Genomic DNA, 15,000 nt, shown 5'->3' with positions numbered 1-15,000 from the left:
TCTTATTGCCAGTACATTATATAAGTAGGAAAGAAAACCCAAAAGCTTAAAGCACCTGGTATTCCTAGGCAGTCTCTCATTAAAGTACTAACCAGACCTAAACCTGCTAAGATTCAGAGATCGGGCATTGACTTTTTTTTTTTAATAAAAGATTATTATATGTAGCCCTGTACAAAATTTCTATAAATTAGAGTTTAAAAGATCATTAACAGTGTAATTCACACACACATAAAGAAACAAAAGAAAAGTTTATAAATGGAGTTCATAAATAGTTAAAATTGGTTAAAAGGTGTGCTGGTTAAAAGTATAAATATAATATGTAGAGTTTAATAAACAAGACTATTTACAGTTAAAGTTAAATTCATTATAAAAATGTTTTTGTTTCATTTGAGAGAAAAAGTAGAGAAGAAGAAACTGTGTTTATCTGTGTAACCTAATCTGTTACCTGTCACCTGTCAATCATTTAATTCCCGTTTTGCTTTTGGCCTTTTGTTAGTACTTGAGCCAATCAGAGTAATATCATTGTGTAAGGGGCGGGACTAGTGGGACAGGTTTGTGTGAGGAGTAGTGAGCACGTATGGAAAACGGAGAACAGACGCTATAATGAGAGCGCTAATGAAGGAGGCATCGTGGTGTGGGAAGCATTAATGTTTTATGAAGGTCGACTACTCGTGGTCCTTACAACAAAAAACTTTGGTGTGACCTGCAAGAGGTGAATATGATTGTGTATGTCTGTATTTTTGTGCTATATCGAACTGTTATAGTTAAGAGACTGGATGTATAATGTAATTAGTGACATGCTAATTAGCGGTAGCATTCTGTGCCACTGTGCTCATATGTTTTAGTAATAGTTTTAGCATTGTGATATCGCTAAAGCAAAGCTAACGCTAATTCAATAAGAAATAGTGTTTGATAATGTGGCTAAATACAGATAATATGCTCTAAGGAGACGGACGTTGGTGAGCGAGAGACTGGTTTTCCAACCGAAGGCCCTGCTGTTTCTGCTTTGCTGTTTCTGTGTGCCCTGCCGTGATCATCTGTGCTGTGCTTCTTCCTTTGCCATTACCATCGCTATTGCCATTACCCTCGCTGTACTAACTTAACCTGGATTCGTGAGTACTAACATTCACCTGCACGTGCTTTTTTTGTTTATGCTCAGTTTCTGAGTGAAGCGGCCATTCCAGTTTTTAGGCCTCACCGCACACAAAGTGTCATCGAACAGGCCTGCAACGGGGTTGGACATTTTTTCAGAGGGAATGAATGATTGTTTAATTTCAATATAACCACAGAAAGGTTTTTTCCTTTTGGGAAAGTGAAGTTTTCTTTATTGTTTTAGTTTTTTATTTCATATCTTTTCATGCTTATGTGATTTGTTTTATTTTATTCTAAGATACATTTATCTTTTATTTAATGTTGTAAATAAATACTTGTTAATATTTTTGTAATCAAAATACAGTTGTGGTGGTCTTTATAAGAATTACAAATATACATTTATTAAGTAACATATAAAACAAGTTGTATTTTCCTACAACGAGCCCAGGCCCAGTCTCATTGTATTAACCACTCTAGCTTTATTTTCTAACTACATGAGACCTGGGTTACATAAAATGGAGGCACCGCTGGGATTTATTTAACATAAACAGGAATTTATAAAAATAGAGTACAAGCCATTAGACCCCACAACTTTAGAGCAGTAGTATAGAGCATTTGTATAAAAATAACGTGCTAACAGTAACTAAAAGCAATTTAAGTAAAGTACAGCATGGCAAGCCAAACAAGTAGTTCATCACAACGTGAGCTAATTAACTGGTGCAAAGGAGAATCATTAGATTTAAAGCATGCCCTCCTTTTACATGGAGTGCCAGAAGGTGTTTCAAGAGAAGAGATTGAAGAAACAGCAGGGACTATCAAAGCATTGGGAAAAGTTAGAGTGAGAGGCAAAATGTTTCACCCTCAACAACAATCAGTAATGGTGTTATGTGAGTGTCGTGAAGAGATTGACCCTTCCAAAATCCCACCTGAGATAATGCCTATAAGTGAAGGAAGTGGTTGGAAAACTGTCTATTACACAGAGCCTCAGCTTGATAACTTTGAAGAGAAGCTACTTTCCTTTTTGCAGAGCGAAGGGAGAACCTTAGATGACTTGCCAGGTTTATGTTCACTCACCAAAGAGGGTAACAGTAACCCTGAAGACATCATCCGTGCGGTCGGTGATGTTATGACCAGAACAAACCAACAACATGACAGTCACCCATACAGACGTCTGCGGACATTCTCCGGGGTCAGTCCCACCCCAACTGGAGAAGAGACCTTAGATAACTGGCTGGAACAAGCAACACTCTTAGTAGAGGAAGGTGAGTGCTCCGACAAAGAAAAACGGCGTCGGATACTGGAGAGTCTTAAAGGGCCCGCCTTTGAAATCATTCAAGCTGTGCGCCTGAATCAACCTGATGCTAGCCCAAGTGAGTACATAAAGGCTATAGAGAGCATTTTTGGTACAGTAGAGTCCGCAGAAGAACTATACTTGTCGTTTAGGGCCCTCCACCAACAGTCTGGTGAGCGTTTGTCTGAGTTCCTACGAAGAGTAGAAAAATCTCTTGTCAAAGTAGTACAGGGAGGTGGTTTACCTGTTAGCGCTGCCAATAGCGCTCGTTTAGAGCAGCTTCTTAGAGGGTCTACCTCTGAACTCATGTTGCTTCAGTTGAAAATCAGGGAGCGGAGTAGTAATCCCCCTACATTCTTGAACCTGTTAAGAGAAGTGATGGAAGAGGAGGTTCGCCAATTAGCCAAACAAAGCCATTTGTCACACATGCGTCCTCAGCGTGTACGCACTGTCCAAGCTGAAAAGGAGAAAGAACCTGAATCAGTCTCTAGGAGTGAACTGCAAGCTCAGATTCGAGAATTGAGAGCGCAGCTAGAGCAGAGAAACAACCTACAACCTCAGCCAATCTCTGATGAATCTTTTACAGGTCTGAAAGAGAACCAAAAACAGAAAAATGAGTCACAGAGTGAATTGCAATCGCTAAGGAAACAAGTGAAAGCCTTAGAAAATAAAATGAGTGTAATGGCAGTGAAATACACATCAGACCCCCCACAAGAACACACACCTCAGCCTCACCGATACAAAGCAGCTCCAGTTTACAAGCCCGCTCATTCCAAAGTTTTTCCTCCCCGACAAGACAAGGATGAGTTTTTCTGTTATCGGTGTGGGGAAAATGGACACATAGCCACCAGATGTACTGCCCCTGAGAATCTCCAGAAAGTTATTAGAAAGCTTATACGCTTAGTGCGAGTTTCCCCTTTACCAAACAAAGAGAACCCAAATCCTGCAGCTGAAGAGCAGCATGTAGCTAGAACCAATAAGGTTGAAGTCTCAGAACATAACACTGACTTACCTGAAGGTCTCGTAGGTCCATCATTTATACACACCATCAAAGTTAATGATGTGGTCTGCAATGCTCTTATCGACAGTGGGTCTAACGTGACTATTATTTTTGAAAGCTGGTATAACAAACACTTACCTGATGTCCCGATAAAACCCCTCTCTGGTCTGGGACTCTGGGGCCTTTCAGACACTGAGTTTCCTTACAAAGGATATGTTGTGGTTGAGATGGAGTTCACTGAAGAGATTACTGGTGTATCGGGACGAGTAGAAGTGCTTGCTTTAATCTGCCCTGAGCCAAGAAATCAGCAACAAACCCCAGTATTGGTTGGCACCAACACATCTCTGTTTCGCCGCTTATGGGAGCTGGTGAAGACAAAAGGTGACGAGAACATTGTGCATTCAATGAGGATTCAGTCTGTTTACGCACCTGTCAAAGCACAAGAGCAGTTTGCAAAAGATGAAGTCTTGGGACAGATAAAGTGGAAAGGACCTGGTTTACTCTCAATTGCTCCAGGTGTAAAGTACTATGCAACATGCAAAGTGGAAAGACAGAGTGCCCCGTCCAAAGACCTTGTACTGATTGATGCACCCACTGAACAGTTGCTCCCTGCCGGTCTACTGGTACAGCCTGGTGTGCTCTCAGACGCCAACATAGATAATAACAGTTTCACTGTCCTCATTCAGAATGAGTCCAAAAGGGCAACTTCCATCCCAGTTGGGACCATCGTTGCTGAGATGTATGCTGTTGACACAGTTACCCCAGTTCAGCTTTCCAACCTCCCAGCTGAAACTCTAGACCCAAGTCTTTTCAATTTCGGGGACTCTCCAATTCCGGAAGAGTGGAAAAGTCGGTTTCAGCAGAAGTTGGCTGAGAGGCGGAATGTCTTCTCACTGCATGAGTGGGATGTTGGTCGCGCCAAGGGTGTTGAACACCACATACGCCTGCATGACCCCAGACCTTTCAGGGAGAGGTCAAGGAGAATAGCCCCTGCCGACATAGACGATGTGCGGCGACACATACAACAACTACTGGCCACTGGCATTATCACTGAGTCCCGTAGCCCATACGCCTCACCAATTGTGGTAGTCCGCAAAAAGAATGGGAAGATAAGAATCTGTATTGATTACAGAACACTGAACAACCGCACCACACCAGATCAGTACACAATGCCACGCATTGACGATGCCTTGGATTCTCTATCAGGCAGCCAATGGTTTTCAGTTCTGGATTTGCGCAGTGGTTACTACCAGATAGAGATGGCTCCGGAGGACAAAGAAAAGACAGCGTTCATTTGCCCTCTCGGTTTCTATCAATTTGAGCGCATGCCACAAGGAATCACAGGAGCGCCAGCAACATTTCAGCGCTTAATGGAAAAGGCTGTAGGCGATATGCATCTTCTGGAAGCTCTCGTATACTTAGATGATATCATCATTTTCAGCAAGACACTTGAGGAGCACGAGCAACGTCTTCTCAAGGTGTTGGACAGACTAGAGGAGGTCGGATTGAAGGTTTCTATTGACAAATGCCAATTCTGTCAGCCCGAGGTCAAGTATGTGGGTCATATTGTTTCTGCTAATGGAATAGCTACGGATCCAGACAAAATGGAGGTAGTAAAGCATTGGAAAGAGCCTACTCACTTGAAACCGCTGAAGTCCTTCCTCGGATTTTGCAGTTATTATCGGAGGTTCATTGCAAACTATTCTGCCATTGTCCGTCCCCTCTCCGAGCTCACTAAAGGTTACGCCTCCACTTGGCAAGACCCCAAGACTAAAAAAAGTGTTGACTCAAGCAAAGTCTATTTCAAGCCGTCAGAGCCGTTCGGAGAGCGGTGGACTAAAACTTGCCAGGACGCTTTCGACCGTATTCGTGACTGTTTGATCAATGCCCCAGTGCTAGCTTTCGCTGACCCCACAAAACCGTACATCTTACATGTGGACGCCAGTATGAATGGTTTAGGCGCTGTTCTGAACCAGGAATATCCTGAGGGCCTCAAGCCAGTAGCTTTTGCCAGTCGTAAGCTTAAAGATTCAGAACACAACTATCCAGTCCATCAATTGGAATTTCTGGCATTAAAATGGGCTGTCGTGGACAAGTTTCACGATTACTTGTATGGAGCAAAGTTCATAGTAAGAACTGACAATAACCCATTAACATATGTATTGACCTCTGCCAAACTCAGTGCCGTCGGACATCGTTGGCTCGCCGCCCTCGCCACCTACGATTTCACCATCCAGTATCGACCTGGGAGACATAATGTTGATGCTGACTTGTTGTCCAGACAGTACTCTTCAGAGGAGACAGAAGAGTGGACTAGTGTTCCACCTAGTGGCATCAAAGCCCTCTGCAAAAGAGCCTGTGTCAGTGAAGAGGCTGATGTGCCAGACAGATTAGTTGATCAATTGGGAGCTCCTGCCACCGCAGTACCTGAAGCTTATGTGTGTCCAGTGAACCTTAGCATGAATACACTTGACCAATTGAGCTCAAAAGACATTCAAGCATCACAAGATATGGACCCAACAATTGGACCATTAAAGAAAGCTCTGGAGAAGAATAAATGTTTGACACGCTCAGAGAATGACTCACCGGAAACTGTGCTGCTCCTTCGTGAAAGCCGCAAGTTGGAGTTAAGAGATGGAATACTCTACAGAGTAAAAGAAAAGATATGCGGGAAACAGATCAAACAACTTGTCTTGCCCACAAGATACCGCCCAATGGTGTTAAGGTCTCTACATGATGAGTGTGGACACTTGGGAGTTGAACGCACCACTGAACTGATCAAGGACAGATTTTATTGGCCACGAATGACAGCTGAGGTCGAGCAGTACATTCGAACCTGTGGTAGATGTATCTCCAGAAAGACACTCCCTCAACATGCCTCGCCCTTAAACCAAATAACGAGTAATGGCCCCTTGGATTTAGTTTGTATCGATTTTTTGCAAATAGAGCCTGACTCTAAAGGTGTTGCTAATGTGTTGGTAGTGACAGACCATTATACACGTTACGCACAAGCATTTGTTACAAAAAATCAAAAGGCTATCACAGTTGCCAGGGTATTGTGGGACAAGTATTTTGTGCACTATGGCCTACCTGCAAGGATACACTCGGATCAGGGCCGAGATTTTGAAAGTCGCCTGATAAAAGAACTCTTGTCCATGCTTGGGATTCGGAAGTCAAGAACATCTCCCTACCACCCTCAAGGGGATGCCCAACCAGAACGATTCAATCGAACACTTTTAGCCATGCTTGGTACCCTAGATGCCGTACAAAAACAACATTGGAGTCAACATATAACTTACCTGGTACATGCATACAATTGCACAAAAAATGATTCCACGGGATACTCCCCTTATCATCTCATGTTCGGAAGGGAAGCAAGGTTACCCATTGACATCTGTTTTGGAATCTCACCAAATGGTGAAAGTGAAACCTCCTACCAACAGTACGTGGCCAGGTTGAGGAAAGAGTTGCAAAAAGCTTATCAGTTGGCATCTGATGCTGCTACAAAGAATCACCTGAAAAATAAAGCCCGATATGACCAACGTGTGAGAGACCTACCTTTGGAGAAAGGAGACCGAGTTCTCATACAGAATGTGGGTCTAAAAGGCAAACATAAACTCCAAGATCGATGGAAATCAATACCATATGTTGTTGTGGAGAAGTTGCCTAACCTGCCTGTTTATAAGGTCAAACCAGAGCATGGTTCAGGTGTGCTGAAAACTCTCCATCGAGATCATCTGTTACCCATCGGTTACATGGTCAGGATGTTTAACCCAGCAGATGATGCAAGCTCTGTTCGGAGACCTGTAACAAGAACTCAACGTACTCAGAAACGTCAACCAACCAAGTCTGAAGAAAGTGACACAGAGTCATCAGGTTCAGAGTTTGAAACCGTCCACAAATCTCCAGATTTTGATATGGATGAGGTCCGGAGACGGCTAAAGATAAATCACTCTGTGGGGAATGATGAGAGTGACAACTCTGAGGAGGATGGAAAAGCTGTGGAGGAAAGCTGTGAAGTTACAGAAACTCAACAACTTACAGAGACAGAGAATGAGGAACCGCTTGAAGTTGATGCACCTCCTATGCCATACTCTGATGTCCAAGAGACAAATTCTGAATCTGTTGAAGAAGATTCTCAAGATGCAGAAGAGGGAGCAAAGTCACCTCCCTTACAAAGAAACAAACGTAATATAGCTGCTGAAAGAGCAAAAAGTGAAAGGTCTTCTACAGTCCGGACATCCTTGAGAAAACCAAAGCCACCTATAAGATTTACTTATGAGGAACCTGGTCATCCATCTTTTGAACCAGTTACCATCATGCACCATGGCATGGTCATCCAACTCAAAATGAACCCTCCAGACCAAGACAATAAACCAAGGAAAAAGTCCAAAACATCCCAAAGGTATATGGAGGAGGATAAAAGGAAAAGGGACAAAAGGTGTGATGAGGACATCTACACATTCAGAAGAGGGAGGGTGTAGCCCTGTACAAAATTTCTATAAATTAGAGTTTAAAAGATCATTAACAGTGTAATTCACACACACATAAAGAAACAAAAGAAAAGTTTATAAATGGAGTTCATAAATAGTTAAAATTGGTTAAAAGGTGTGCTGGTTAAAAGTATAAATATAATATGTAGAGTTTAATAAACAAGACTATTTACAGTTAAAGTTAAATTCATTATAAAAATGTTTTTGTTTCATTTGAGAGAAAAAGTAGAGAAGAAGAAACTGTGTTTATCTGTGTAACCTAATCTGTTACCTGTCACCTGTCAATCATTTAATTCCCGTTTTGCTTTTGGCCTTTTGTTAGTACTTGAGCCAATCAGAGTAATATCATTGTGTAAGGGGCGGGACTAGTGGGACAGGTTTGTGTGAGGAGTAGTGAGCACGTATGGAAAACGGAGAACAGACGCTATAATGAGAGCGCTAATGAAGGAGGCATCGTGGTGTGGGAAGCATTAATGTTTTATGAAGGTCGACTACTCGTGGTCCTTACAACAAAAAACTTTGGTGTGACCTGCAAGAGGTGAATATGATTGTGTATGTCTGTATTTTTGTGCTATATCGAACTGTTATAGTTAAGAGACTGGATGTATAATGTAATTAGTGACATGCTAATTAGCGGTAGCATTCTGTGCCACTGTGCTCATATGTTTTAGTAATAGTTTTAGCATTGTGATATCGCTAAAGCAAAGCTAACGCTAATTCAATAAGAAATAGTGTTTGATAATGTGGCTAAATACAGATAATATGCTCTAAGGAGACGGACGTTGGTGAGCGAGAGACTGGTTTTCCAACCGAAGGCCCTGCTGTTTCTGCTTTGCTGTTTCTGTGTGCCCTGCCGTGATCATCTGTGCTGTGCTTCTTCCTTTGCCATTACCATCGCTATTGCCATTACCCTCGCTGTACTAACTTAACCTGGATTCGTGAGTACTAACATTCACCTGCACGTGCTTTTTTTGTTTATGCTCAGTTTCTGAGTGAAGCGGCCATTCCAGTTTTTAGGCCTCACCGCACACAAAGTGTCATCGAACAGGCCTGCAACGGGGTTGGACATTTTTTCAGAGGGAATGAATGATTGTTTAATTTCAATATAACCACAGAAAGGTTTTTTCCTTTTGGGAAAGTGAAGTTTTCTTTATTGTTTTAGTTTTTTATTTCATATCTTTTCATGCTTATGTGATTTGTTTTATTTTATTCTAAGATACATTTATCTTTTATTTAATGTTGTAAATAAATACTTGTTAATATTTTTGTAATCAAAATACAGTTGTGGTGGTCTTTATAAGAATTACAAATATACATTTATTAAGTAACATATAAAACAAGTTGTATTTTCCTACAACGAGCCCAGGCCCAGTCTCATTGTATTAACCACTCTAGCTTTATTTTCTAACTACATGAGACCTGGGTTACATATATAATTCGTGAAATTTTCCAAAAAGATTAAAGCACCTGGTATTCCCAGGCAGTCTCCCATCCATGTACTAACCAGGCCCAAACCTGCAAATATTCAGAGATCGGGCATTGACTCTATTTTTTGGCAAAAATATTATATACTAAGTGAAAAATGTCCAAAAAGCTTACAGCACCTGGTATTCCCAGGCGGTCTCCCATCCAAGTACGAACCAGACCCAATCCTGCTTAGCTTCCGAGATCAGACGAGATCGGGCATAGCCAGGTTGGTATGGCCGTAAGCGAAGTCTGCTGCAAAGAGAGGGCTATTTAAAGACCAGCCAATCTTATCGCCAGTACATTATATAAGTAGGAAAGAAAGCCCAAAAGCTTAAAGCACCTGGTATTCCTAGGCAGTCTCTCATCAAAGTACTAACCAGACCTAAACCTGCTAAGATTCAGAGATCGGGCATTGACTCTATTTTTTGGCAAAATTATTATAAACTAAGTGAAAAATGTCCAAAAAGCTTACAGCACCTGGTATTCCCAGGCGGTCTCCCATCCAAGTACTAACCAGGCCCAAACCTGCTTAGCTTCCGAGATCAGACGAGATCGGACATAGCCAGGATGGTATGGCCGTAAGCGAAATCTGCTGCAAAGAGAGGGCTATTTAAAGACCAGCCAATCTTATCGCCAGTACATTATATAAGTAGGAATGAAAACCCAAAAGCTTAAAGCACCTGGTATTCCTAGGCAGTCTCTCATAAAAGTACTAACCAGACCTAAACCTGTTAAGATTCAGAGATCGGGCATTGACTCTTTTTTTTTTTTTTAATGAAAGATTATTATATAATTCGTGAAATTTTCCAAAAAGATTAAAGCACCTGGTATTCCCAGGCAGTCTCCCATCCATGTACTAACCAGGCCCAAACCTGCTACTATTCAGAGATCGGCATTGACTCTATCTTTTGGCAAAATTATTATATACTAAGTGAAAAATATCCAAAAAGCTTACAGCACCTGGTATTCCCAGGCGGTCTCCCATCCAAGTACTAACCAGGCCCAAACCTGCTTAGCTTCCGAGATCAGACGAGATCGGGCATAGCCAGGTTGGTATGGCCGTAAGCGAAGTCTGCTGCAAAGAGAGGGCTATTTAAAGACCAGCCAATCTTATCGCCAGTACATTATATAAGTAGGAAAGAAAGCCCAAAAGCTTAAAGCACCTCGTATTCCTAGGCAGTCTCTCATAAAAGTACTAACCAGACCTAAACCTGTTAAGATTCAGAGATCGGGCATTGACTCTTTTTTTTTTTTAATGAAAGATTATTATATAATTCGTGAAATTTTCCAAAAAGATTAAAGCACCTGGTATTCCCAGGCAGTCTCCCATCCATGTACTAAGCAGGCCCAAACCTGCTAATATTCAGAGATCAGGCATTGACTCTATTTTTTGGCAAAATTATTATATACTAAGTGAAAAATGCCCAAAAAGCTTACAGCACCTGGTATTCCCAGGCGGTCTCCCATCCAAGTACTAACCAGGCCCAAACCTGCTTAGCTTCCAAAATCAGACGAGATCGGGCATAGCCAGGTTGGTATGGCCGTAAGCGAAGTCTGCTGCAAAGAGAGGGCTATTTAAAGACCAGCCAATCTTATCGCCAGTACATTATATAAGTAGGAAAGAAAACCCAAAAGCTTAAAGCACCTGGTATTCCTAGGCAGTCTCTCATCAAAGTACTAACCAGACCTAAACCTGCTAAGATTCAGAGATCGGGCATTGACTCTTTTTTTTTTTTTTTTTTTTTTTTTAATGAAAGATTATTATATAATTCGTGAAATTTTCCAAAAAGATTAAAGCACCTGGTATTCCCAGGCAGTCTCCCATCCATGTACTAAGCAGGCCCAAACCTGCTAATATTCAGAGATCAGGCATTTTCTCTATTTTTTGGCAAAATGATTATATACTAAGTGAAAAATGTCCAAAAAGCTTACAGCACCTGGTATTCCCAGGCGGTCTCCCATCCAAGTACTAACCAGGCCCAAACCTGCTCAGCTTCCGAGATCAGACGAGATCGGGCATAGCCAGGTTGGTATGGCCGTAAGCGAAGTCTGCTGCAAAGAGAGGGCTATTTAAAGACCAGCCAATCTTATCGCCAGTACATTATATAAGTAGGAAAGAAAGCCCAAAAGCTTAAAGCACCTGGTATTCCTAGGCAGTCTCTCATAAAAGTACTAATTAGACCTAAACCTGTTAAGATTCAGAGATCGGGCATTGACTCTTTTTTTTTTTTTAATGAAAGATTATTATATAATTCGTGAAATTTTCCAAAAAGGTTAAAGCACCTGGTATTCCCAGGCAGTCTCCCATCCATGTACTAAGCAGGCCCAAACCTGCTAATATTCAGAGATCAGGCATTGACTCTATTTTTTGGCAAAATTATTATATACTAAGTGAAAAATGTCCAAAAAGCTTACAGCACCTGGTATTCCCAGGCGGTCTCCCATCCAAGTACTAACCAGGCCCAAACCTGCTTAGCTTCCGAAATCAGACGAGATTGGGCATAGCCAGGTTGGTATGGCCGTAAGCGAAGTCTGCTGCAAAGAGAGGGCTATTTAAAGACCAGCCAATCTTATCGCCAGTACATTATATAAGTAGGAAAGAAAACCCAAAAGCTTAAATCACCTGGTATTCCTAGGCAGTCTCTCATCAAAGTACTAACCAGACCTAAACCTGCTAAGATTCAGAGATCGGGCATTGACTCTTTTTTTTTTTTTTTTTTTTTTTTTTTTTTTAATGAAATATTATTATATAATTCGTGAAATTTTCCAAAAAGATTAAAGCACCTGGTATTCCGAGGCAGTCTCCCATCCATGTACTAACCAGGCCCAAACCTGCAAATATTCAGAGATCGGGCATTGACTCTATTTTTTGGCAAAATTATTATATAGTAAGTGAAAAATATCCAAAAAGCTTACAGCACCTGGTATTCCCAGGCAGTCTCCCATCCATGTACTAACCAGGCCCAAACCTGCTAATATTCAGAGATTGGCATTGACTCTATTTTTTGGCAAAATTATTACAGTATTGTTCAAAATAATAGCAGTACAATGTGACTAACCAGAATAATCAAGGTTTTTAGTATATTTTTTATTGCTACGTGGCAAACAAGTTACCAGTAGGTTCAGTAGATTCTCAGAAAACAAACAAGACCCAGCATTCATGATATGCACGCTCTTAAGGCTGTGCAATTGGGCAATTAGTTGAAAAGGGTGTGTTCAAAAAAATAGCAGTGTCTACCTTTGACTGTACAAACTCAAAACTATTTTGTACAAACATTTTTTTTTTTTTGGGATTTAGCAATCCTGTGAATCACTAAACTAATATTTAGTTGTATGACCACAGTTTTTTAAAACTGCTTGACATCTGTGTGGCATGGAGTCAACCAACTTGTGGCACCTCTCAGCTGTTATTCCACTCCATGATTCTTTAACAACATTCCACAATTCATTCACATTTCTTGGTTTTGCTTCAGAAACAGCATTTTTGATATCACCCCACAAGTTCTCAATTGGATTAAGGTCTGGAGATTGGGCTGGCCACTCCATAACATTAATTTTGTTGGTTTGGAACCAAGACTTTGCCCGTTTACTAGTGTGTTTTGGGTCATTGTCTTGTTGAAACAACCATTTCAAGGGCATGTCCTCTTCAGCATAGGGCAACATGACCTCTTCAAGTATTTTAACATATGCAAACTGATCCATGATCCCTGGTATGCGATAAATAGGCCCAACACCATAGTAGGAGAAACATGCCCATATCATGATGCTTGCACCTCCATGCTTCACTGTCTTCACTGTGTACTGTGGCTTGAATTCAGAGTTTGGGGGTCGTCTCACAAACTGCCTGTGGCCCTTGGACCCAAAATGAACAATTTTACTCTCATCAGTCCACAAAATGTTCCTCCATTTCTCTTTAGGCCAGTTGATGTGTTCTTTGGCAAATTGTAACCTCTTCTGCACATGCCTTTTTTTTAACAGAGGGACTTTGCGGGGGATTCTTGAAAATAGATTAGCTTCACACAGACGTCTTCTAACTGTCACAGTACTTACAGGTAACTCCAGACTGTCTTTGATCATCCTGGAGGTGATCATTGGCTGAGCCTTTGCCATTCTGGTTATTCTTCTATCCATTTTGTAGTTGTCTTCCGTTTTCTTCCACGTCTCTCTGGTTTTGCTCTCCATTTTAAGGCATTGGAGATCATTTTAGCTGAACAGCCTATCATTTTTTGCACCTCTTTATAGGTTTTCCCCTCTCTAATCAACTTTTTAATCAAAGTACGCTGTTCTTCTGAACAATGTCTTGAACGACCCATTTTCCTCAGCTTTCAAATGCATGTTCAACAAGTGTTGGCTTCATCCTTAAATAGGGGCCACCTGATTCACACCTGTTTCTTCACAAAATTGATGACCTCAGTGATTGAATGCCACACTGCTATTTTTTTGAACACACCCCTTTCAACTAATTCAACTAATTGCCCAATTGCACAGCCTTAAGAGCGTGCATATCATGAATGCTGGGTCTCATTTGTTTTCTGAGAATCTACTGAACCTACTGGTAACTTGTTTGCCACGTAGCAATAAAAAAAGATACGAAAAACCTTGATTATTCTGGTTAGTCACATTGTACTGCTATTATTTTGAACAATACTGTATATACTAAGTGAAAAATTTCCAAAAAGCTTACAGCACCTGGTACTCCCAGGCGGTCTCCCATCCAAGTACTAACCAGGCCCAAACCTGCTTAGCTTCCGAGATCAGACGAGATTGGGCATAGCCAGGTTGGTATGGCCGTAAGCGAAGTCTGCTGCAAAGAGAGGGCTATTTAAAGACCAGCCAATCTTATCGCCAGTACATTATATAAGTAGGAATGAAAACCCAAAAGCTTAAAGCACCTGGTATTCCTAGGCAGTCTCTCATAAAAGTACTAACCAGACCTAAACCTGTTAAGATTCAGAGATCGGGCATTGACTCTTTTTTTTTTTTTAATGAAAGATTATTATATAATTCGTGAAATTTTCCAAAAAGATTAAATCACCTGGTATTCCCAGGCAGTCTCCCATCCATGTACTAACCAGGCCCAAACCTGCTAATATTCAGAGATCGGCATTGACTCTATCTTTTGGCAAAATTATTATATACTAAGTGAAAAATTTCCAAAAAGCTTACAGCACCTGGTATTCCCAGGCGGTCTCCCATCCAAGTACTAACCAGGCCCAAACCTGCTTAGCTTCCGAGATCAGACGAGATCGGTCATAGCCAGGTTGGTATGGCTGTAAGCGAAGTCTGCTGCAAAGAGAGGGCTATTTAAAGAACAGCCAATCTTATCGCCAGTACATTATATAAGTAGGAAAGAAAACCCAAAAGCTTAAAGCACCTGGTATTCCTAGGCAGTCTCTCATAAAAGTACTAACCAGACCTAAACCTGTTAAGATTCAGAGATCGGGCATTGACTCTTTTTTTTTTTTTTAATGAAAGATTATTATATAATTCGTGAAATTTTCCAAAAAGATTAAAGCACCTGGTATTCCCAGGCAGTCTCCCATCCATGTACTAACCAGGTGCAAACCTGCTAATATTCAGAGATCGGGCATTGACTTTTTTTGGGCAAAATTATTATATACTAAGTGAAAAATGTCCAAAATGCTTACAGCACCTGG

General features: G+C 41.2%; 2 protein-coding genes, 1 long non-coding RNA gene and 8 other non-coding genes across 12 annotated transcripts in view; 2 read left to right on the top strand and 9 right to left on the bottom strand.

Moving 5' to 3' along the window:
- Positions 1-227: 227 nt before the first annotated feature.
- LOC127986891 (uncharacterized) lies at positions 228-6,646 on the top strand (the record flags this gene model as incomplete). The annotated part of the gene is made up of 2 exons (XM_052589147.1): positions 228-712; positions 947-6,646. A coding segment is annotated over exon 2 (4,884 nt), but the record flags the coding sequence as incomplete, so codon positions are not given.
- A 9-nt stretch (positions 6,647-6,655) lies between these two features.
- Positions 6,656-9,300, top strand: LOC127987511 (uncharacterized). 2 transcript variants are annotated; one of them, XM_052589860.1, is made up of 2 exons: positions 6,656-8,414; positions 8,649-9,300. In XM_052589860.1, exon 1 carries the CDS (start codon positions 6,743-6,745, stop codon positions 7,865-7,867), a length of 1,125 nt encoding a protein of 374 aa, XP_052445820.1. In that variant the 5' UTR covers positions 6,656-6,742; the 3' UTR covers positions 7,868-8,414; positions 8,649-9,300. The 2 variants fall into 2 exon arrangements, with proteins under 2 accessions (XP_052445820.1, XP_052445821.1); XM_052589861.1 differs by having other exon boundaries at positions 8,634-9,300.
- Positions 9,301-9,468: 168 nt separating this feature from the next.
- On the bottom strand, positions 9,469-9,587 carry LOC128004782 (5S ribosomal RNA). The gene has a single exon (XR_008177459.1). It is a non-coding gene; the product is annotated as a 5S ribosomal RNA (ribosomal RNA).
- Positions 9,588-9,808: 221 nt separating this feature from the next.
- On the bottom strand, positions 9,809-9,927 carry LOC128001536 (5S ribosomal RNA). The gene has a single exon (XR_008174304.1). It is a non-coding gene; the product is annotated as a 5S ribosomal RNA (ribosomal RNA).
- Positions 9,928-10,291: 364 nt separating this feature from the next.
- Positions 10,292-10,410, bottom strand: LOC127998166 (5S ribosomal RNA). The gene has a single exon (XR_008171017.1). It is a non-coding gene; the product is annotated as a 5S ribosomal RNA (ribosomal RNA).
- Positions 10,411-10,773: 363 nt separating this feature from the next.
- Positions 10,774-10,892, bottom strand: LOC128002647 (5S ribosomal RNA). Its single transcript, XR_008175392.1, has one exon. It is a non-coding gene; the product is annotated as a 5S ribosomal RNA (ribosomal RNA).
- Positions 10,893-11,268: 376 nt separating this feature from the next.
- LOC127999474 (5S ribosomal RNA) lies at positions 11,269-11,387 on the bottom strand. Its single transcript, XR_008172291.1, has one exon. It is a non-coding gene; the product is annotated as a 5S ribosomal RNA (ribosomal RNA).
- A 364-nt stretch (positions 11,388-11,751) lies between these two features.
- On the bottom strand, positions 11,752-11,870 carry LOC128003568 (5S ribosomal RNA). Its single transcript, XR_008176291.1, has one exon. It is a non-coding gene; the product is annotated as a 5S ribosomal RNA (ribosomal RNA).
- Positions 11,871-12,578: 708 nt separating this feature from the next.
- LOC127987515 (uncharacterized) overlaps positions 12,579-15,000 on the bottom strand; it is a 13,969-nt gene continuing 11,547 nt past the window's right edge. Inside the window, exon 2 of the long non-coding RNA XR_008161232.1 lies at positions 12,579-12,696. This is a non-coding gene — a long non-coding RNA (uncharacterized LOC127987515). The remainder of the gene's footprint in view (positions 12,697-15,000) is intronic.
- On the bottom strand, positions 14,021-14,139 carry LOC128002601 (5S ribosomal RNA). The gene has a single exon (XR_008175347.1). It is a non-coding gene; the product is annotated as a 5S ribosomal RNA (ribosomal RNA).
- LOC127998985 (5S ribosomal RNA) lies at positions 14,503-14,621 on the bottom strand. The gene has a single exon (XR_008171810.1). It is a non-coding gene; the product is annotated as a 5S ribosomal RNA (ribosomal RNA).

Source organism: Carassius gibelio, chromosome B22 (assembly GCF_023724105.1).
Source record: "Carassius gibelio isolate Cgi1373 ecotype wild population from Czech Republic chromosome B22, carGib1.2-hapl.c, whole genome shotgun sequence".
Lineage (NCBI taxonomy): Eukaryota > Metazoa > Chordata > Actinopteri > Cypriniformes > Cyprinidae > Carassius > Carassius gibelio.
The sequence above is the reverse complement of the archived record's forward strand: the minus strand, read 5'-3'. Positions and strand labels throughout refer to the sequence as shown.

Coding starts and splice junctions, on each gene's coding strand:
- LOC127987511 (XM_052589860.1), top strand. CDS start 6,743: ATGTTCGGAAGGGAAGCAAGGTTACCCATTGACATCTGTTTTGGAATC.